Source organism: Protopterus annectens, chromosome 4.part0 (genome assembly GCF_019279795.1).
Source record: "Protopterus annectens isolate FY-2018-M chromosome 4.part0, PAN1.0, whole genome shotgun sequence".
NCBI classification, from domain to species: domain Eukaryota; kingdom Metazoa; phylum Chordata; order Ceratodontiformes; family Protopteridae; genus Protopterus; species Protopterus annectens.
Genome location: NC_056733.1, coordinates 466,959,458 through 466,982,559, shown reverse-complemented (window position 1 = coordinate 466,982,559; position 23,102 = coordinate 466,959,458). Strand labels below are relative to the sequence as shown.

At 44.1% G+C, this 23,102-nt stretch overlaps 1 protein-coding gene across 1 annotated transcript in view; it reads left to right on the top strand.

Moving 5' to 3' along the window:
• TRAFD1 (TRAF-type zinc finger domain containing 1) overlaps positions 1-23,102 on the top strand; it is a 1,071,672-nt gene that overhangs the window by 355,496 nt on the left and 693,074 nt on the right. The window contains exon 4 of the mRNA XM_044069751.1: positions 5,237-5,290. Coding sequence (XP_043925686.1) covers positions 5,237-5,290 — 54 coding nt within the window. The remainder of the gene's footprint in view (positions 1-5,236; positions 5,291-23,102) is intronic.

The following is a 23,102-nucleotide window of genomic DNA, read 5'->3' as shown; positions in this document are numbered from 1 at the left end:
TAAGTGGGAGGAGCTTGGAGCTCTGCGCAGATGCTTGTAAAGTTGCTGGCTTAGATCAGATATGTATCTGAATACCCACAGGTTGCAGAAAAATGAAGTATAACTACTCAGATGGAACATTATGGTGAGTACATAACTTCTTTTCTTCTTCTGGTGAAGCCATTCTTTTGTTGATTTGGATGTATGCTTGGGGTCATTGTCGTGTTGAAAGGTGAAATTCCTCTTCATCTTCAGCTTTCTAGCAGACTCCTGAAGGTTTTGAGCCAAAAGTGAGTGGTATTTGGAACTGTTCGTAATTCCCTCCACCTTGACTAAACCCCAGTTTCAGCTGAAGAAAAGCAACCCCAAAGCATAATTCTGCCACCACCATGCTTCACCGTGGAGATGATGTTCTTTTGGTGATACAAAGTGTTTTTGCACCAAATACACCTTTTGGAATTGTGGCCAAAAAGTTCAACCTTAGTCTCATCAGACCATAACACATTTTCCCACATGCTTTTGGGAGACTTGATGTAGCCAGGCCTGGGTGTTTTTCTGTGCAAGAAAAGGCTTCCGTCTTGCAACCCTATCCCTTAGAACCAGACATATGAAGAATACAGGAGATTGTTGTCACATGTAGTACACAACCAGTACTTGCCAGAAATTCCTGCAGCTACTTCAGTGTTGCTGTAGGTCACTTGGCAGCCTTTCTGCCAGTTTTCATTTTGTCTTCATTAATTTTGGAGGGATGTCCAATTCTTTGCAACATCATTGTTGTCCCATATTTTCTCCACTTTTTGATGACTGTCTTCTCTGGGTTCCATAGGTTCATAGGTTGGTACTAGGCTATCGGCCCTAAGGCCTGTACAAGCCTAGCCATAACAATTCCCTGGCTATTTCTTCCCACACTATTTACTTCCCTGGACCCCCTGTCTAGCAGGGCGACTGACGTGATCCCCGGGGTGAATTTCCTTTCTCCCATCCAATTGTCAAGGTTCCTTTTGAAGACGGCCAAGAAGGTGCTCTGCTTGACATGTATGGGCAGTCTATTCCAGAGTCTGGGGAGTCTCTGGGTCAGGAACCTATCCCTCCAGCATGTTTTGTTTATTGTGATGACAAGGTTTAGATCCCTGGAGCGTGTGGCTCTGAGGGATTGGGATTTCTTTAAGTGTAGCATGTCCAACAGCTCTGGGTTTGACATGGCCTTGTATGTTAAAGAGATCGCCTCTGAGTAGACGATATGCGACAGAGAATAGCTGGAGTTATTTAAGGTGGTCAACAGAGGGCATCTATTTTAGGCCTGTGATTCTTTTAGTGAGGTGTTTCTGCAGCCTTTCCAGTTGTTGCAGATGTCTTGAGAGGTATACCAAATGGGGTGTTGTATTCTGTAATGGGTCTAATGAGGGATGGGTACAGTGGGACAATGATCTCCTTTTTTCTGGATGAAAAGCCCTTAGTGATGAGGTGTGCCACATAGAAGGATTTCCTGACTGTTGTAGTGATGTGGTTATTGAAGGTGAGACCACTGTCCACCTGTGTCCCCAAGTCTCTTTTCACACTTTCGGTGTTTAGTGTACTGCCACCTATGTGATAATTCACAGGTACATGTTTTTTCCCAAAGGGGATAACTATACATTTCTTGGCATTGAGCTTGAGCCCATGGCTCTGGCACCATGCATCTGTTTCTGTAAGGCCCTTTTGTAGAGTATCCACATCATTTGGGGATTCAGTAATGGCTCCCAGTTTGCAGTCATCTGCGAACTTTATTAGCCAGAGTCCCTTAGTGTTGGCCTGTACTTCAGAGACATAGATGCCAAACAAGAGCAGTCCCAGGACTGAACCCTGAGGTACTCCACTTGTCACTTGTCTGGAGCTGGATTTGGAGTCGGCTACTTTAACAGTGTGGGTTCTGTCAGTAAGCCAGTTGACAACCCATCGAGTGACATAGGGATTAATGCAGAGCTTAGTAAGTTTATCTATGATTCCAGAGTGGGGGATGGTGTCAAAGGCCTTGGCGAGGTCCAGATAGACTGTGTGGACTGCCTTACCCTCATCCACAGCTCTGGAGACTGATTCAAAGAAGTTCTGAAGACAAGGTCGGCCCTTCACGAACCCAAACTGGGTGGGGTCCAGTGTTTGAAGGTTGCCAATATCTTTGTTTATAAGTTCCATGATGATACGTTCCATGGCTTTGCAGATCAGACTTGTCAGACAGATGGGGCAGTAGTTCCTGGGATCCAAGGTGGATCCCCCCTTGTGGAGTGGGATAACTGTAGCTGTGCGCCACTCAGTGGGCACGAAGCCTGAAGTGAGGGTGTGATTAAACATGACACTTAGGTGACGTGCCAGTTCATTTTGTAGTTCATGTAGTACACAGCCCGGGATGTCATTTGGTCCCATGGATGCTGTATTCTTAGCTATGGAGAGTGCGTTGTTTACCTGTGTAGCCGTTATTACCGGAATTTGACAGTCTTCCGGTATTGAGATGGGCCGTTTAGGGTGTGAGAGGGGGGTGAAGTTGGCACCAAATCGATCTGCCAGGATATTGGCAATATCCTTGGGATCAGTATATTTAATGCCATTCTGTTGTTGCTCCGAGCAGATCTGAGCATTGCCATTTAGATTCTTGACATAGTTATAGAATGACTTGTGGTTGTCTTTGGAATCTTTGGCAATTTTATTTTCGTAACTAGCTTTGGAGGATTTTACGAGGGATCTCAGCTTCTTACTGAGGCTGGTAAGGGAATTTTTTGTATCGTGGGATTTTCCTCTTTTCTGCAACAGTTTCTTCCTTTTGTTGTAAAGTTTGTTTATGGCAGGAGACCACCAGATTGGCTTCCTTTTTTTGGAGGAGAGCATCTTGGTTCTATTTGGGATTGCATGATTCATGCACGAGTGGATGTGCTCGTACAGTGCCTTAGTGTAGGACTCAGCAGTCGACCTTTCAGTTCCCGTCTGCATGGGTGTCATGAAGTTTGTCACTTCTGACTTGAGTAGCATGAAGTTGGCTTTGGAAAAGTTTTTTATGGAGGTTTCCTTACTGGGGAGTGGGGGTGGGATGTGAATGTTAAGGGTGATTAGCTTATGGTCTGACCTGACCAACAAGGGGGTGACCATAGGTGTGGCGCATTGATTTATCATGTTGGTAATTACCAGGTCTAGGATATTGGAGCCCCTGGTGGGACGATGGATTAGTTGATCCAGGGAGTTGGAATTTATGAACTCCAAGAACCGTTGGGCAAAGGTGTTGGTACACGAGTAGTTTTCCCAGTTAATGGCAGGGTAGTTGAAATCACCCAGTATTAGGGTGTTTGGTTGCATCTTAATATTTTCCAGTATGTTTAGAAAGGTGTAGTGAGAATCTTGGGGCATGGTGGTGGATTTGTAGCAAACTACAATTTTGATTGCAGTCTTACCTAGTATTAGTTGCACCTGGAGAATTTCAGATGCATTATGTTGGGCAACTAGCCTGGTGGTGTGAATATCCTTGGTGAATGTAGACACTCCTCCACCTTTAGTGTTTCGATCCTGGTTTGGTGGCCAAAAAGTGCGGTAAGAGTTGTAGCCTGGTTTTGCAGGGGTGCTGTCTGGAGCCTTGAACCAGGTCTCAGTTACTGCACAGATATCGATGTTCTCCATTTTTAGGAGTGCCTCGAGAGTGTGCATTTTGAGATTTAGACTTCTAGCATCGAGTAGCATTACCTTCAGATTTTGCATGCTTGTACCTGTTATTTTGGTGGTTTTGTCCTTTGAACTTTGCCTAAAAAAGGCAATATAGGGATGACGAGCTCTGGCAAAGGATCGTGGTCTGTCGATCATGTCGTCCCAGGCAGACGGATACGGACACCAGAAGCTTAGTCAATTGTTGAAGTCAATCATTTTTGTCCTTATATTGTGGTATCATTCTGGGCGAAGGCAGGATGCTACTCAGGGCTAGGGTCATACCTGCCTGGGCCACATGATCCGAGAGCTTTTCCATGTCTCTCTTCATGTAGTCCAGGGAGGTACGTCTCAAGTCATTCACTCCAACATGGACAATGACAGAGTCATATTTGTACTTGTAGAGTGACTTGAGTGCATACGTTACGTGGCGGATCCTGGCACCTGACAGGCAGCTAACTGTAATTTTCTCCTTGTTCAGCATGGTGAGTGGGACATCAGTGTGCCTGACCTATAGAGTCACCTATGACTAAAGTGTTAGGTACGTTGTCTTGCCTTAGGGGCTGTTGCTGGGTGGCACACTGGTGTTGTGAGCTGTGTGACACTTTGGTTGTGATTGGTGTTTGTTTGCGTTTCAGCTTTGGAGGTCCTTGTTGCTTGAGCAGGTCACAGTTAAGGTCCTTTGCATATGTGGATTTAGTGTTGCTTTCAGTGGATGTTGGTGTGAGTTTAGAAGGGCTATGTGTTGCTTGAGGTGTAATGCGTGTGTTAACTTTCTCCTCTTGACTTGACATGGTATATCCAGTGCTGTGGAAATTGTTTTGTACCCTTCTCCTGACTGATACCTTTCAACAATGAGATCCCTTTGATGCTTTGTAAGCTCTCTGTGAACCATGGCTTTTGTTCTAGCAGGCAACTGAGTAAATGTCAGGAAAATCCTACTAGGGCAGCTGAACTTTATTTGGGGTTAATCAGAGTCTCTTTAATTGATGGCAGGTGTGTACCCAAGAAGACTGAATGTTGCAATTAAATCAAAAGGTGCTTCAACAAAGGATTTAAGGGTGTGCACAATTACGTAACCAGCTTATTGTAAGTTTTTTTTTTGTTTTTTTATATTTTTTTCCCTTAACAGATTTGTTTGTTTTTCAACTGAGTTGTACAGGTTATAGGTCACATTAAAGGTGGGAAAAGTTTTGAAATTATTTATTGTGGTCTCATTTTTTTATATCACAAAAACCTGGCATTTTAACAGGTGTGTGTGTGTGTGTGTGTGTGTGTGTGTGTGTGTGTGTGTGTGTGTGTGTGTGTGTGTGTGTGTGTGTGCGCGCATGTATATATATATATATATATATATATATATATATATATATATATATATATATATATATGTATGTATATATATATGTATATATATATGTGTATATATATATATATATATATATATATATATATATATATATGTGTATATGTGTGTGTGTGTGTGTAAAGATGTATGTATATCATACACGTTATTTATTTTGCAGTATTGCATCACAGAGTATGCCGCAACCACCGTTCATGTTTTTTTCTGCTTTAACATTTCGTTCTTTCTTTTCAGGTAACATGCAGGTGCAATTTAAAGATGGACAGATCTGAGATGGAAAACCACAAGGTGTGTGTTTTTAGCATTTCTTTTCATAATTAGGACTCTTGGAAAGTTTTCCCTTCATTTGCATAGCTATCTGTTTCTGAACTTGATCACATTTCACAGCCATGTTTGCAAACTCCTAGCTGTTACCTTCCTTCCCTAAGTGTCTCTGAACCACTAGAAGGATCTTGACTGTTTTAAATTTATCCTAGACATTACCTGCATTTTCTTTGGTAGTAGGAAGGTAGTAAAAAGCACATGAAGTATTTTTATTCTGAATTTTTTTCATGTTGCCCACTTTCTTTAACTGTTGACACTAATATTTACATTGCATAAAATCCACCTTCTGTCTTTTTGATTGCGTGCATTCCTCTGTAGTGATGTTGGCTAATAAGGGATAGATGGCAAGTGAGTAGCAAAGTGTGCAGTTCCTTGGAATGATGAGTTGGCCCCTGAGCTATGATCTTCCGTACCAGGAGTCATTCTTTTTAAGCAGTGCATGTTTTTTCCAAAACTCATATTCCCAGAACGGAAAGCAGAAAGCCAGAGGTGTGGTTAGCAGTATTTATCTAAAAAAAAAAATTATAATTCTGTTAAGTCTCCAAAACATTTATTGATTTTACTCTGGTTTAATCTCAATAGTTTTAAGTTGTTGCATGAAGTTTAGCAGTGTTTCACAAATTATGAAAAGTAAGAGTACTTGGACATCTTGGTATTATCAGGATTTGTAAAGAGTTGTCTGCACATTGTCTTTAGAAAATGTCAGGATATGTTATTAGTTTTGCACACATTATAGCATCAGAATCTGGTATGTTAAACGGTAAACAGCTGTAATTATTAACCTAGCACTTCAAACTACCAGCTGGAAACAGCTGTGTTTTGTAGTTTCTGCTTGCACATCATCTGTGATTTGAAGTGAAAGTGCCCTGTTTACTTTGACTTTTTCAAGTTTTTCTTGGCACATGAATGACTTGAAATCTGACCTGTTCTGGTTTGATTTCCTGACTACATTCATTCATTCATAATTTTTTTCTCCTGTTTAGAGTTACAAGGCAGCCTTGAACCTGTCCTGGTAAACAAGCAAATGTAAGGCAGAGAATTTGTGCTAAATGGGATGCCAGTCTGATGGATTGATGCATATACTCATGCACACACTCCACGCACCTTAGGACAATTATGAGGAGTATGTATTTGGTACTGGCATGTCAGTAGGATTTGGAAAGAAGCTGGAAACCCTTGTAAAAAAAAAATCACATAGCCGTAGGTGAGATACTGAGAGAGCATCTCCATTTGAGAGACCATTGTATCACTCAAGTTTGAAAGTCTTTTTTAAGCTGTCTTTGAGTTGCTGGACACAACTGGACACAGTATTTTGATAGCTAAGAAATATGTCAGTGAAGCTATCATTTGCTGGTTCACCAAGACTGGAGTCTTCATTACTGTCACCACCACAACAGTCCTTTAAGAAGCAGTGTCTGTAGTGTGGATTCCCTTTCATTATATGAATCACTAGCCCTTTTTATTTTATATATCTAGGGCTCAGAACTTTGTTTCTCGTTACTAGCACAGCTTGTTCTCTGAAGCAAGTGATGTTCATTGGGTTTTTCACTGTTGCAGTTTTCACTGTTGCAGTTATAGCATCAGGGAAGTCTTTCAGCCTGAGGGCAAAGTGTCAAGTCAGACATTTAGAGCGGAGTGCAGTTCCCCATTGGCCAAGATGATATCCTTACCTTGAATTTCCCCATATATGTGATATAAGTGTGACATATGCCCAGACATCTTTAGCTCTTTCTTTCTTTTGCTGTCTTTGCCTCCACTGGGTATTGATTGCTAGCCTCCTCCCATTCAGTTGACCCATTTGTTCCCCCATCATGGGGAAGAGTCTGGGAGAGGACGTTATTTATTCATTCAGAGGGATGGAGATTTTTTGCTCCCTATTCCTACCAGCACTCAGCCAGTTGGGGGGGCATCTCCTCAGTTCTGCAGTGGAGATTGACTGCAACGGCCATAGACTCCAAGCAGCCCTGCCTCTCCCCTCAAGGCATGGGCAATGATCTTAGTCTGTACCAGGGAGTTGGCATCACTCAGATTTGCCTTGGAGTGCATGTAGCCCTTTCCCTTCCCTCAGGAGAAGTGAACGTGTTACTTTCTTTTACTCCTCCAGTGGCATGCAATTGGCCAATAGCATGGAGTGACAGCTGGCCATTAGCATGTTATGCTGCACTTAACAAACCAACTTGATGGAAGAGAATGATGAAACATTCTGTAGCAAACATCATTTACTTGTTAATTAAGGGGAAGGTGGTTTATCCTTGTTCATTGCTGAGGACAGCAATACTTTACAATCCTACAAGCAAGGAGTGATACAGATGATCCATACTGGCTGTTTTTCGTAAAGGCCTACTTTATGCCTTAAAACAATGTTCAGCAGAACAAGTATCCAAATGTTTATTTTTTGAATTGTTTTGTCAGGATTAGTCTTAATGACCTCCAATAATTTATTTGATTATCTGTCTACCTTTTAGAAGACCAGTTTACACGTACTGTTGTTCTTACTGAAGGTCCTTCCTAACTTGTGCTTTGTAACCAAGGAGACTTTCAGATAAAAGAAGGCTACTGATAGCATTTATGTACTGTAATCAAATCTCCTTTCATCCTTGTGTAAGATAAGGGAAATGAATTAAAACTGACTTAGTTTATCACAATACTTTACAGCTAAGTTACTTAATTCTCTCTGTGAATTTTCCTTGAGCTTGCTTTGTTTTATCAATCAGACTCTGAAAAGATTGTCACATAAATTTAGGTTTTGACCACGGTTATAAACAGTTGTTACATTAAAGATTAATTTCTGCCTCTGAATAGTCATAATATATTCCCTATAGGTTTTGTTTGCAGTTAAACTACTTCATTATAACTATTAGAGGTCGACTTCTGATCAGCTAACAATCCCAAATTGCAAAATATTTTCGTGTGGTCTAATACACCATTATTTAAGGTATACAGTCTCTTAAATGTAGTTGATTCAAATAATTTGTATTTTGTTTTTCCTAAATTAATATTCAGTTTTATGTGCCCACTCAGTTAAACTCTGCAGAGTATTACATTTTGAATTAGAGCAGGTTACTTTTCTTAGTTTTGTTTCATCAGAATAAATTACGTAAAAAATGTTCTTATCAAAACGTATTCTCTCTTTCTCTTCTCTTTCAGCTGTTCCCATTAGGGTCGCCACATGTTTCCATTTCTTCCTGTCCTCTGCATATTGCTTTGTCACACCAACCACCTGCATGTCCTCTCTCACCACATCCATAAACCTTATCTTAGGCCTACCTCTTTTCCTCTTACCTGGCAACTCCATCCTTAACATCCTTTTCCCAATATACCCAACATCCCTCCTCAGCACATGTCCACACCAACGCAATCTTGCTTCTCTGACCTTGTCTCCAAACCGTCCAACCTGAGCTGACCCTCTAATATACTTATTTCTAATCCTGTCCATCCTTGTCACACCCAGTGCAAATCTTAACATCTTTAACTCTGCCACTTCCAGCTCTGACTTATGCCTTTTTGTCAATGCCACCATCTCCAACCCATACAACATAGCTGGTTTCACTACCCTCTTGTAGACCTTCCCTTTCACTCTTACTGGTACCAGTCTGTCGCAAATCACTCCTCCTATTCTTCTCCACACATTCCACCCTGCCTGTACTTTCTTCTTCACCTCCCTTCCACACTCACCATTACTCTGAACTGTTGATCCCAAGTACTTAAACTCATCCACCTTCGCCAGCTCTACTCCCTGCATCCTCACCATTCCTCTATCCTCCCTCTCATTTACACACACATATTCTGTCTTAGTCCTGCTGACCTTCATTCCTCTCCTCTCTAGAGCATATCTCCACCTCTCCAGGTCTCCTCAACCTGGTCCCTACTCTCACTACAGATCACAATGTCATCTGCAAACATCATAGTCCATGGGGCCTCCTGTCTGATCTCATCTGTCAACCTGTCCATCACCATTGCAAATAAGAAAGGGCTCAGAGCTGATCCTTGATGTAATCCCACCTCCAGCTTAAACGCATCTGCCACTCCCACTGTCGACTTCACCACTGTCACACTACCCTTGTACATATCCTGTACCACTCTTACATACGTCTCTGCCACTCCTGACTTCCTCATACAGTACCACAACTCCACTCTAGGCACCCTATCATATACTTTCTCCAAGTCCACAAAGACACAGTGCAACTCTTTCTGACCTTCTCTATATTTCTCCATCAACACACTCGGAGCAAACATCGCATCTGTAGTGTTCTTTCCTGCCATTAAACCATACTGCTGATCACTAATCACACCTCCCTTCTTAACCTAGCTTCCACTACTCTTTCCCATAACTTCAAGCTGTGACTGATCAGTTTTATAACTCTGTAGTTACTACAGCTCTGCACATCACCCTTATTCGTAAAAATAGGTACCAAAACACTTTCGCCACTCCTCAGGCATCCTCTTATTTTCCAAGATTTCATTAAACATTCTGGTTAACAACTCCACTGCCGTTTCTCTTAAGCACCTCCATGCTTCCACTGGTATGTCATCTGGACCAACAGCCTTTCCATTCTTCATCCTCTTCATAGCTGTCTGTACTTCCTCCTTGCTAATCTGTTTCACTTCCTGATTCACTATCCCCAAGTACTCTTTCCATCTGTACAACGCACTCTACTCGCTTGTGAGTACGTTTCCCTCACTATCCTTTATCACCCTTACCTGCTGCACATCTCTCCCAGCTCAGTCCCTCTGTCTAGCCAATCGGTACAGGTTTTTTTCTCCCGCTTTAGTGTCCGACCTTTCATACAACTCTCCATATGCCTATATATATATATATATATATATATATATATATATATATATATATATATATATATATATATGAGCTGTCAATATTAAATAAATGAGATCAGTAATGGACCTCTGCAAAATACACTCATATGCATAATGCTTTGAACTACTTTTCTTCTCTCATTGTATGTACCACAATCTGTTTATTAACCATTCTCTTATCCATCTTATCAGTTGGTCTCAGAGACTCATTAGTCTTAAGTCATGATCAGCTGTATCAAAAATGCTTGAAAAATCTGTGTAATTTATGTGGGCTTCCAGACCATTTTCACTATGTACCTGTATATTTTGGTAAAAACTTGTTACATGTGATGGTGAATCTTGTTTTAACGTAGCCGTATTGATATTTCTATTTTCAATTTATCCAAAATCATTGATTTTTGTCAACTTACCCATACATGAGAGCAAGGTAATTGGTCAGTAAGTCTTTACATCATAAGATGGGAATGGAGAAAGGAGAATGTCTTATTTAGCACTGCAGTATTCTTTACACGTGGGAAGTTCTCCTCCCAGTGACCAGGCGTCCAACCAGTATACAACAGTTTTTAGCTACTGCAGTAAGTGGAATACCGCATGTATGTTCCGACATCATTAGCCATAAAAGGATGTCTGCATGTACAATCCTTAGAACTTTTCTGCCACCATTTGGAACGCTTGACTCTTACATTGGTCAGTTACCTGAATTTGTTTGTTGCTGCCTATTTTCAAATAAGTGCCCCATTGGAGATTTCTTTTTTGGCTGTTTTGTGTATTTAGTTCATGTCATCCAGTAAGGGCAAGTGTAGGTGTGGAAGGCAAATTCCACATAAAGATACCCACGACCTTTGTCTTTTCTGCCTAGGCCCCACTCACAACCATTGTTCCTGTTCCATCTGTCAGGTCTTCGTTCCTAAAACTTTGCCTAGCCGAATTTCAGCTTTAAATCTCTGTTTAGAGAATCGGAGGCTTAATGACCGACATTACTATTTAATTTGTGCTTTTATAGCTTTATGTGAACCTGATGAAGGGGAAACCCAAAAGCACTTGTTCTGCTTCTGTTTTATCTGATTAAATGGTTTTATATGGACTTCGGAGTGGTGGTCCATGTGTTTTCTTCATTTCTCACTTTCATACTACATTACTGTGGACCTTCAATCCTTTTTATCATTCGTTCAGATTTTGTCTTGGGGCCTAAAGGATCCATGGCTGGAGCTGATTTGAATAACCTGGAATTGGATTATACTCCCATTACACCAGTGGCTAAATCCCTAAAAGAGAAGGGTAAGAAACTGGCTTGCTTTGACTCGAACCCACTTATCAGCCTGAAGCTGAAACTGTTGCCAATGAAATACCATCATTGGACTCTGACAAAGAGCTTTTTGATACCTGCTCAAAGATTTGGATAATGCCCTTTATAAACTGAAGCATTTACAGTGGCAATGAATGCATTTGGAGGCATGCTTACATTTCCAGATAATCCCTAGGGTCCACCTTGTTCTCTGCATGCCAACCTATGGAAATGTGTTTGCTGATCTACTGGCTGAATGGCAGAGGATCACTATAGATACTAGCTTCAGGTACATGCATCTTTTATTAAAATATTTTGAGCCGCAAGAACGACAATTGATTGCCCATATTGACAATAAACAAAAAGAAAATGAGAAGAGATTTCCGAGTGCATATTATTTCTGTAAGCTTGATGTACTCTTTGATACTATAGCCTCCTATGATGACAAATTGCAGCGGAGTAAGAGCAGAAAGCTGAGCTGCGATTATGCAGATTTCAAGAACGGCACCATTTTCTTTTGGAAAGTTACTGATGATACCATATACAGGAATGATTCTACAGAACTTAAGTGCCATATTCCACACACCAGCAGCAAGAAGAACAATTTTGAAGTTTATAGCGGAGATTCATAATTCTCATGCAGACACCAATCCCATAGCTGATGGACTAACTCGATTGGGCAATGAGCGTATGCTTGTGTCTGATAGGACAGCAGCATTGATTCCATCTGTACATCAAGGGAATGGTGCCATAGTTACAGATTAGTCATTAATTTAGATTCACGTGCTGAATGACGTTGAACCTGAGAGTCAAGAAACCAACAGTATGTCCGTTAAAGCAAAAAGGAATGAGCCCACTGCTAATATGGATACGAAACAGCATAATGATGATAATTTGAATAGGAATACTATTAACCATTATTTGTAAGGAGCCAGTCTTAAGGAGTCTACATGTGACGACAAGTTTTTTTTGCAAACTGCCTGCACTCATGAAACCAAAGGCTCAGAACAAATGAAAACCAGTCCATGAGTCGAGGGTAAAAATTAAGGAAAACCTCGCTCTAGTGAGTAGCCTGCAAGAAAACTGTTTAGTGTACAATATTTCCTCCTATGTACTGTCAGATATTCAGCTAAAAGTGTTAAAGATTTGAGTTTTATTCCATCGATGCCAGCAACATTACATGAAACTGTCATAGACCTTGTTATTTGGGTGAAATTTAGCTTTGAAACAGTTTTTTGGGAATCGAATAAGTGAAACAAGGCCACGTTTCAGTAAACCCAGCACCTTCATCCCTATTACACATCCAGTCACTGAAACTTTTATAAGGGCCTGTGAGGCAGATCTTGTTAAAGTCATGAGAGCGTAAGCATTGTAGTTTTTACAGCTTGTCTTTTGGTGAAAGATGTGCTGCTGGATTTAGAGACCAACAGTAGGATTATTATTATGCCTGCTGACAAAGGGGGAATAATTACTGTCATGGATGCTGATATTTTTATCAGTAAAATGAGTGAAATGCTTTCGGATTACTCTACGTATGAGATGATAAACAAGAATGCAATGCTATTCTGTCTTATATCAACATAGACTTCCTTAGACTTTTATTATGTTACAGGATTGAGAAAGACCTATATGAATATCTTTGTGTTGAGCATCCTTGTATTCCTATAATTAAAAGTCTAACCAAAATGCACAAGAGTATGGTGGACCCTCCTCTTAGGCCCATCGTATCGGAAAGAGGTTGGGCCACGGAGCCTTTATCTGTATGGGTTGAAATGCAACTTAAACCTTTGATCTGAAGTAGTTACTTCATTTGTTCTGCAACCTGTGGGTCTCTGATCCGACCAGCAGCTTTCCAAGCTTCAAGATCCGAGCTCCTAACTCCTCCCCTCTACCCACAATCCGCCGTCACCACCACACTACCTCAGATCATTTTTGCCGCGGCTTGAATACAAGCGTCTTGAGAAGAGCTCCTGAGCTTAGACAGGGAAGTGAATAATTAACCTCTTCCTCCTCTCCCTCCAAGGTGCAGGCTGCCCAGGTAGCTTCGGCACCCCTGATTCCCTAGACTCAGGCTGGGACTCAACCTCCCACTACTGCCTTGAGTACGAGGGAAATTCAGTCTTCTCCTTCTAGGGAAAAGCACAGGGAGAAGCACAGACACAAGAGGCGAGCTGAGCCTCATCCCTCGGCTCCGCCTTCAAAAATTGTTAAATCGCCTCCGAGGGTGTCCGGACCTTCTCCTTCTCAGCTCCGATCTCCTTCATTCTCACTGGAGCCGGAGGAGGAGCTCTTATCACCCTCGAGGTCATCGAGGCGGCCCTCCAGGCCCGCCTCTATGACCTTCTCTAGATCTTCTAGAACTCTTTCCAACGCCGATATGGATAGGATGATGCGTCGGTTTTTGCAGACCCAAATGCAGATGGGGGTGCTCCTGCCCCCCCATCCACAGGGGGGGGGAGTGCAGCTTCAATATTTGCCCTGATTTCTCCTTCTTCAACCCGGATCCGGGTTTTGGAGTCTTCGGATCCAGGCCCTTTCGGAGCCGGGGTTTTGTCGGCGCCGGTGGCCCAAGCCTTCTCGACGCCGACCATACCCTCGAGTATCTCGGATCCGAGCTCTCGGGGCCGTGGGCCGGGCGTCAGATCCGTGGGAGCGGGTGCATCTTCGGTGCCGCCTATGTCGGAGAGCACCTCCCTTTCGGATCCGATGGCTTCGGCTCCGACCCCGATCCCTATCTCGGAGCCGAGGAGACTGCTCGGCGTTCGAGGTAGTGGAGAGGGTACTGTCGAGGTCTTCCATGTCCCCGACTCGGGCTTTGGATCCCTCTGCTCCCCCATTGCATACAGGTCTAACTTCCATCATCCTTCCATCGGGAGAGCCTGCTCAGACCCTCCAATTGGTTCCCTCGGAGGAACAAGAGGCCGTTGATGAGCCCTCTTCTGACAGTCCCACAGAGGAGGTGCCTCGTAAACGGAAGTGTAAAAGGAGGCAAATGGACTCCCCCGAGTCAGTCACCACAGATACGGACTTAGAGGAAAGGGAAGGTTCCCCAAGGTCACCCCCCAAGGATGTCTCCTTTGGAGACATCATGGAAATGTTGCATATTAGGGGGGGGGGGGTGGTCTGCCCAAAAACCTTCCTCGGATGAGGCTGTATTTCTGGAGGCATTTGAAGCGGGCCCATCTACCTCCTGGGTGTCCCCACCGGCAGATCCCCTGGTAGATCTCCTGACTACCAGGGCTTGGCAGGATCCCGACACCGTGGAGCCTATCCCACGCCGACCGGATAAAATCCTTAGCCCCCCTTCAGACAGGCAGGCTTGGGCCAAAGGGTCTCCAGTTGATGCCATGTTGGTGGCTGCTGCCACTAAGAGAGAACTCTCCCAGGAGAGCTCCACGGTCCACCCGCCGGACAAGGAGTCCCGGGCGCTGGACCATATAGAGAAGCGGACCTTTGCTTCAGCAACCTTCTCCGTGAGGGCGCTGAATTATATGGCGCATGTCATCAGGCTGCAACGGGATTTGATCAAGGAATACACTGCAGCTCCACCTGAGTCCATGTAGGTCGAGGACAAAACCGTGTTCTCGACACGTATGGCCACTCTCAAGTCCATTTCAAATACGTCCATGCGGCTACTGTCTTATGCTACGGAGGGAGCCGCAAGGGCCAGTGGGGCAGGTGTTGTCTTGAGACGTCACACCTGGCTCCGTCTTTGTAATTTCGCGGAACCTTTCAAGGCGTCCTTCAGGAACGCACCCTTTGACGGCTCTTCGCTTTTTGGCAAGACCATACGTGATACACTAGTCCAAAGCGAGAAGGATGGGAAGACGCTGTCTGCCGTCGGAGTCCGCTTCTCGAGCCCCCAACATTCCTTCTCAAGGAATCAGAGGGGGCAAAAGAAGCTGTGGTTCCGCAAGTCTCAGCAATCCTATCCAGCTTCGGACTCCGCGCCCTCCAGAGGCAGAGGAGGGCAGGGTGGACGCTGGCCCAGAGGCAGAGGGGGACCGCTTAACTTCGGGTCTAGGGGGCCTTTCTCCGAGAGACCCGCGCAGCAGCCCTGAGGGCTTACCCGACTGTCCAGCTCTCGAGGCAGTCTGGGGGTGTTTAACAAAGCACCTGTCAATGTGGGAGTCCATCACGAACGATCGATCGGTGCTCCGAATTATATCCAGAGGCTACAAAATTCCCTTCCTATTTCGTCCCCCCTTAGGTGGTCGCCTCCCCGATGTCCCACCCAATCAAAGAGAGGCGGCGACCGTAGAGATTTCAAATTTGTTAGAAAAAAGAGCCATCCAGCGGGTCCCCCCAGACCAATCCGGATTGGGCTACTACTCAAGGTTCTTTTTAGTGCCAAAAAAGACTGGGGACCTCAGGCCCATTCTAGACTTATCCACCCTGAACATGTTTGTCCCCAAAGAAAAATTCCGGATGGTCACTCTACAATCTATTCTCCCCTTAATGCAGGAGAACGACTGGATGTGCTCTATAGACCTCAAGGATGCGTACTACCACATCTTAATGGACAGATGGTCCAGGAGGTTCCTCCGCTTCCGGCTAGGGGCCAGTCATTACCAATTCAGGGTCCTCCCATTCGGACTCACCTCAGCCCCCAGGGTGTTCACCAACGTCATGGCAGTGGTTGCGGCCCACCTGAGACTTCAGGGCATAAGGGTCTTTCCGTACCTAGACGACTGGCTCCTCACAGCAACCAACAGGCATCAACTTTGTACCGCGAGAGACTATGTGCTGTCTCTTGCCGACAGCTTGGGCATCTCATTCAACATACCGAAATCCTTTCTTCATCCTATGCAAGCATTAGATTTCATAGGAGCCAGGCTAGATTCCTGATCTTCTCGGGCCTTCTTGACCTCGGCCAGGCTGTCCAGCCTCTCACTCCAGGTTTTGGCTCTTCTTCGCACCAAAGCTCCGCCGGCGGAGTTAGTCCTGAGAGCACTAGGCTCGATGGCAGCGGCTATCGGCCTCTCTCTCCATGCTCGCCTAAGGATGCGTATATTACAGTGGACACTCCAAGTTCAATGGTCACTGTTACTCCACCCATTGAACACTCCTATCCCCCTTAACAGAGTTTGCAGGGAATCCCTCCTTTGGTGGCTTCACTCCCTAGAACTCAGGCAAGGGAGACCCTTTGTGACCCCCCCCCCAGGTCACGTTAACCACGGACGCTTCTCGCCTAGGGTGGGGGGGGTATTGTTTGGGCAGAAACGTCCAAGGTACGTGGACCCTGTCGGAGACCGCCTTGCACATAAATGTTCTGGAGATGAGGGCGGTGCTTCTAGCGTTGCAGGCTCTCCAAGACCTTCTACCTCTAGGAACGATTGCAATACAGACGGACAATATGTCAGTGGTCTGGTATATAAACAAACAAGGGGAAACCAGATCCTACCCTCTTTGTCGAGAAGCCATGAGAGTTTGGGAATGGTTGATATCCACCAACCGCTTTCTGAGAGAAACGCACATTCTGGGACTATCAAACATTCTGCCGGACAAATTGAGTTGAGTAATTCTCAGTCCTTACGAGTGGTCTCTCAATCCGAAAGTTGCAAAGGAAATTTTCCACAAGTGGGGTTGGCCTCACTGCGATCTTTTTGCTACCCCCCCAAAACACAAAATGCAGCGAGTTCTTCACAATTCTTCCCTCAGAAGGTGAGAGCCCCAGAGACGCTCTGATTCATGCTTGGCCTCCCGGTCTACTCTATGTTTACCCCCCGCTTCCGTTCATGGCGAAGTTCATTCAGAAAGCCGCATGGTTGGGGAGCAAAATTATCCTCATAGCCCCATTCTGGCCTTCTCAAATCTGGTTTCCATACCTGCGGTCTCACAGTCTCTCCTCCTCTTTAATCCTGGATCCCATTCCAGATCTGATATCGCACCCAATGGGGTGCCCAACACCGAACCTGGTAAACCTCAAGCTCGCAGCTTGGTTGATCCAGTTCCACTAATGGCAAGGACTCCCTGTATCTTGTCACCGGTGAAAACTATTCTGGTAGCGGCTCATAAACCGTCCACCAGGAAAATCTATAATAGCAAGTGGAAACAATTTTCTATCTGGGCTAACAGCCAAGGTCTCAACCCCTTTACTGTTCCGATTCCTACAGTCTTGGATTTATTTGTCCATGATTTTTGAACAAGGGGCCAGTTCATCAACGGTAAAAGTACAGTTGGCAACAATATCCCATTTTCATGTGGGAGACTGATTAGGATCTCTAGCATCTACAAAATTGTGTAAGACATTCTTGCGTGGCGTTTTCCTTCTCAAGCCACCAGTGAAATCCGTGACTCCCCCTTGGGACCTTTGTTCTGCAAGCCTTAACGAAACCTCCTTTTGAACCTGCAGCTTCTGTACCCCTTAATTTTCTGTCCTGGAAAACAGCATTCTTGGTGGACATAACTTCTGCTAAAAGGGTTTCAGAGCTCCAAGCTTTGTGCATGAAACCTCCCTATCTTAGTTTCCACAATGACAGAGTGTCTCTCAGGACTAACCCGTCTTTCTTACCAAAAGTGGCATCTGTGGCAAATATCAATCAGACTATCAATCTGCCAGTGTTTTTCAAAAATTTTCAAAATAAAGGAGAATACATGTTGCATACACTAGACATACATAGACAGTTACGTTTTTACCTGCACAGGACCAAAGATGTTCGTAGGGCTGATCAACTCTGTGTCATTTGCTCCTTCATACATGGGAAAACCTATATCCAAAGTGACACTGGCTAATTGGATTTGTCAATGTATTTCTTAGGCTTATAAGGCATCAGGCAAAACAACCCCATTCAAAATCAGTGCACATTCCACAAGGTCCATCGCAACTTCTGCAGCCTTCTGGTCCAGGATGCCGTTGGACGACATATGTTCAGCAGCCACGTGGTCTTCTGCTCATACGTTTATTTCTCATTATAAGCTGGACATGATATCTAGAAGCAGGGCGTCCTTTGGCTCATGGTGCTTCGGAATATCCTCCCATAGACCACCCAGGTTTCTTTGTTTAGGTAGCTGGGGACTCTGTCCCACAGGTTGCAGAACAAATGAAGTAACTACTTCAGATTTAGAAGTTATGTACTCACCATAACGTTCCATCTGAGTAGGTACTTCATTTGTCTGCAACCATCCCCCCCTGCCATCCCCCTAACCTGTATCGGGTTTCTAGGATCTTTATGATTCTTGAGAATATCTGAACCTGTTTATTACAGTTTTTTTCAGGTGATACAGCAAAACCGATCTGAGGTAGTGTGGTGGTGACAGGGGATTGTGGGTAGAGGGGAGGAGCTAAGAACTTGGATCTTGAAGCTTGGAAAGCTGCCGGAGACCCACAGGTTGCAGACAAATGAAGTACCTACTCAGATGGAACGTTATGGTGAGTACATAACTTCTAATTACATAAAGCCCCTGCTGTTCTTAAGGACTTGGCACAATTTCTATAGAGGCTAGGTGAAATCAGAAGTTCAATAAAAGCTGGACATTTTTTTTGTGACATTAGTAGCCTATTTACAATTATTTCTAATAGCTACGGCTTGGATGCTAGGAATTATTTTTTTAGATAATTATAGTGAATACAATGTTGTCTTGAAAGATTTAATTTGTTCATGCCTTTGGTTTTGGAAAAATAATGTTTTCTTGTTTGAAGGCAAATTTTATCTGCAGTGCAAGGGATGGTGCTCTGGGGGACCCCTTGCGCTAATACTTATGCTAACATAACTTCAGCTTATTGGGAAGTGAAGCATATTTTTACTGATGCCAATCTATGGAAACAGTCACTTTTATTCTATGCCAGATTTGTAGATGACTTGTTTTTAATTTGGACAGGCACAAGAGAAGATCTGGATAGATTTCTGTTTTACATGAATAACACAACTGACTTTTTAAAGTTTACATGATTGACTTGGATATTAAATTGAGTATGCATTATATAGGTGAAACTGGGACTTCCATTCATAGGAAGTTGTGTTGGAAGAACCATTAGTTGTCTCTTAATAGTATGCACCCTAAGCGTGTCTTTAAGAATATAATGAAGGGGCAGGCCTTAAGAGCCTAGAGTCTATGTACAAATGACAATAATTTTAACAATGAGCTAGGATTATTACAGTCTAGACTGGAGTTTTTAGGGTACAAGTCACATGAAATAGACAGCTACTTCAAGGTGGTGGTCAGTCAAAGGAACACAAGAAGGAAGCCTTTCTTATACAGAGAAGCCTGGGCAGTTCCATCATTCGAGTAATCTTAACTCTGGTCCTTTACGTATCTCCCTGAAGTATAGCAGTGATATTGGATGTTCTTCGTGATTCACTCTTGCAGTCCTCACGTATTGTCTACCATCACAGACGACAAATGGGTGCTCAATAAAAATTATTCTTTCTCACCTTCCCTGTTTTACAAGGGCACCCAGATGTACCCAGAACTTTCAGGGCAGAGGTAGAAACTCAAATTTCTTCTCTACTGACTATGGGGGCTATAAAGACAGTTCCTGCAAATCAGGCAGGCCTAGGTTTTTATTCAAGGCTTTTTCTGGTACCCAAGAAAGTGGGCACCTGGCACCCTATTCTGGACGTGTCCATTCTAAACACTTTTCTGGTGATTCCCAAATTCAGAATGCTCACTCTTCAACAATTGCTACCAATGCTGGGCAAGGATTCATGGCTGGTAACTTTGGATCTCAAGGAGGCTTATCTGCACATCCCAATAAGGGAAAGATGCAGGCAATTCCTTCGCTTCAGGGCTGGGGAGCAACACTTTCAATTCTCTGCATTGCCCTTTGGCTTATCTACTGCTCCCAGAGTTTTTACAAAGTGCCTGGCTCTAACCATTGCTTTTTGCAGGCAGAGAAACATTCCTTGAAATCCAAAGTTACCAGCCATGAATCAAATGCAGTAATGATATGCAAGTATCAAGTATGACGCAAGTATGCAAGGTGGCGACAGGCAGAGGGTCTGAAGACGAAATAGCAGCCTGCGGCATGGGGGACTCCATAAAGGTCCCAACAGAGGCTTGCGGCTGAAAATCTGCGGACTGCAGGGGCTGTGAAAGCGCCTCACTAACTACCTCTGTGCTGACGACCAATTTCACCGGTGCATCGTTGGCAGATTTAACCCTAGGCCTGTCATGTTCCTTGTCTTTGCGTTTCCTAGGTATAGCCGAAGTCGGGAGACCAGAAGCCTCCATACTGACGAACTTAGGCCAGACTCCGAAATGCTTATACAAAATCTTAGCTCTACGGCATATGGTACACGGGTTAAAGGAAGCATAGAGATCGCAGTTAGGGACGTCATGCTCAAGGCCCAAACAAGTTATAAAATAGGAATGGAAATCACAGTGCGGAATCTGTTTTCCACAGGCAAGACAGTTATTAACTTTGTCTGACATTCGTTAAAGCATGAAAAGAGGATCCCCAACAGGGTACTTATCTGAAGGTGTCTTCAACTTGGTAGTTGGAAAGCAAAACGAAGGTAAAAGGCTGACCGGCACTAGTGTGAATTGCATCTGCTTCGGGCTCCGCGGCAAGAAAGACGGAGGAAATGGCGTCTGCTGCCTCACTTTATACCTGACATTCTGACATCAGTTTTACAACCGGCGGCAGCCGATGTCATATACTGAGGACTCTGGTATTTGGGCCGTCTGAGGGCTACCGGGAGCCAGATAACCCGTATGTGAGGACTGCAACAGTGAAACACGAAGAACATAGTACAGTTGTGTACACTTACCATAAATGTAGATGTTCAAGTTATCACTGTTGCGGTCCTCGCATACGGGTTATCCAGCTCCCAGTAGCCCTCAGTCGGCCCGAATACCAGAGTCCTTGGTATATGACGTCGGGTGCCGCCACTTGTAAAACTGATGTCAGAACGTCAGGTATTAAGGGAGGCAGCTGACACCATTCCTCAGTTTTTCTTGCCTTAACTGTCAGGAGCCACCAAAAGAAGGCTAACCCAGGAAGGTAGCACCCTGGACACGTCATACAAAAACTAAAAATGTATATAGTCTGTGCCTTAAGAAAAAAGGGAGAATGAAGGGTAGGAAACCAGGACTGCAACAGTGAATACACTCGAACATCTACATTTATGGTAAGTGTACACAACTGTACTATGTTCTTCATGTTTCACTGTTGCAGTCCTCACATATGGGTTGATTCCCAAAGCCCAGGAAAAAGACAAAGGGTGGAGGAAGGATCACAGATTAAGGGTTGATAAGAAGGCCCTGCAAAACTAGCCGTGGATTTAGAAAACAAAGGTAGATTGTAATGCTGCTTTGTGAAAGTATGGACAGAAGACCCAAGTAGCTGATTCTAGAATGTCCTTAGTAGGCACACCTCTCAGAAATGCAGAGGGTAGAGGCTGCTCTAGTAGAATGGCTCATAATACCCTGAGGGGGAACCTTCCCATGCTGCAGGTGACAAAAGTGAATACAATGAGCAATCCATTTGGAGATGGTTTGTTTTGAAATAGCTTTACCCTGAGCTCCAGGAGCAAAACTAACCAATAACTGTTCAGATTTTCAAAAGGATTTAGTCCTGTCTAAGTAAAATCTCAGCTGTCTATGCACATCAAGAGAGTGCAGAATCCTTTCCCATTTATTTTGGGGATTGTTGAAAAATGTAGGCAGGTGAATAGACTGGTTAAGGGTTAAACTGGAAACTACCTTAGGCATGAAGGAGGGATTAGTTATCAGAGAAACTCGATCTGAGTGAAAAATAATGAAAGGTTCTACTGCCATTAAGGCCTGCAGCTCAGATACCCTTCTAGCTGAAGTAATAGCTAAAAGGAAAGCAGTCTTCCAGGATGGAAACTTCAAATCTGCAGAGGCAGCTGGTTCAAAGGGGGCAGAGTAAGTTTTTCCAGGACAAAATTACAATCCCAAGTAGGAGCTCTTCTGGGAGGTCTAAGATTACTAGCTCCCCCCAGGAACTGTTTCATCAAGGGGTGAGAGAAAATGGGTTGCTCAAAAGAACAATGAGCCGAGATTGCTGAAGCGTGAATTTTGATTGAAGAAAAGGAAAGTCCTGCTAGGTAGTCAAGAATGAGGGTAAGAGAAGGATGAGACTAGTCTTCTCCTTTAGCCAGCATCCAAAATCAAAATCTCTTCCATTTATGCCTCATGAAGTGCCACCTGTTGGGAAAGATTTAAAGTATTACCCGGGCAGTTAAATGTAGAGTTTGAAGATGAGTATGAAGGAACTTTCTCCCTTCCTGAACCAACAGATCTGGTACCAGGGGAAGATGCCAAGGCTGAGCCTGTGAAAGGCTGCGAAGAAGGGGATACCAATGCTGCCTGCGCCAATCTGGAGCTATCAGAATAGCCTTTGGTTTTTCGTCCCTTATCTTTACCAGCACACTGGGAAGAAGAGGCAGAGGAGGGAATGCATAAACTGAAACGTGTCCATGGGAAGGACAACGTGTCCACCCTTCAAGCTTTGTTGTGAAACTCCCTGGTGCAGAAGGTTGGAAGGAGATGATTGGCGTGAGAGGAGAAATGATCCACATGTGGGGTGACCCAGTGATGAGTGATGCATTGGAAAATGTCCTTGTTCAGTTGCCACTCGTGAACATCCAGATCATGTCTGCGCAAATTATCCGCCAAGGAGTTTAGCCTCCCTGGGAGATACTGGGCTATTAGATGTAAGCCCATGGATGCTGCTATGGGCCATAGTCTCATGCTTTGTCTGCACAA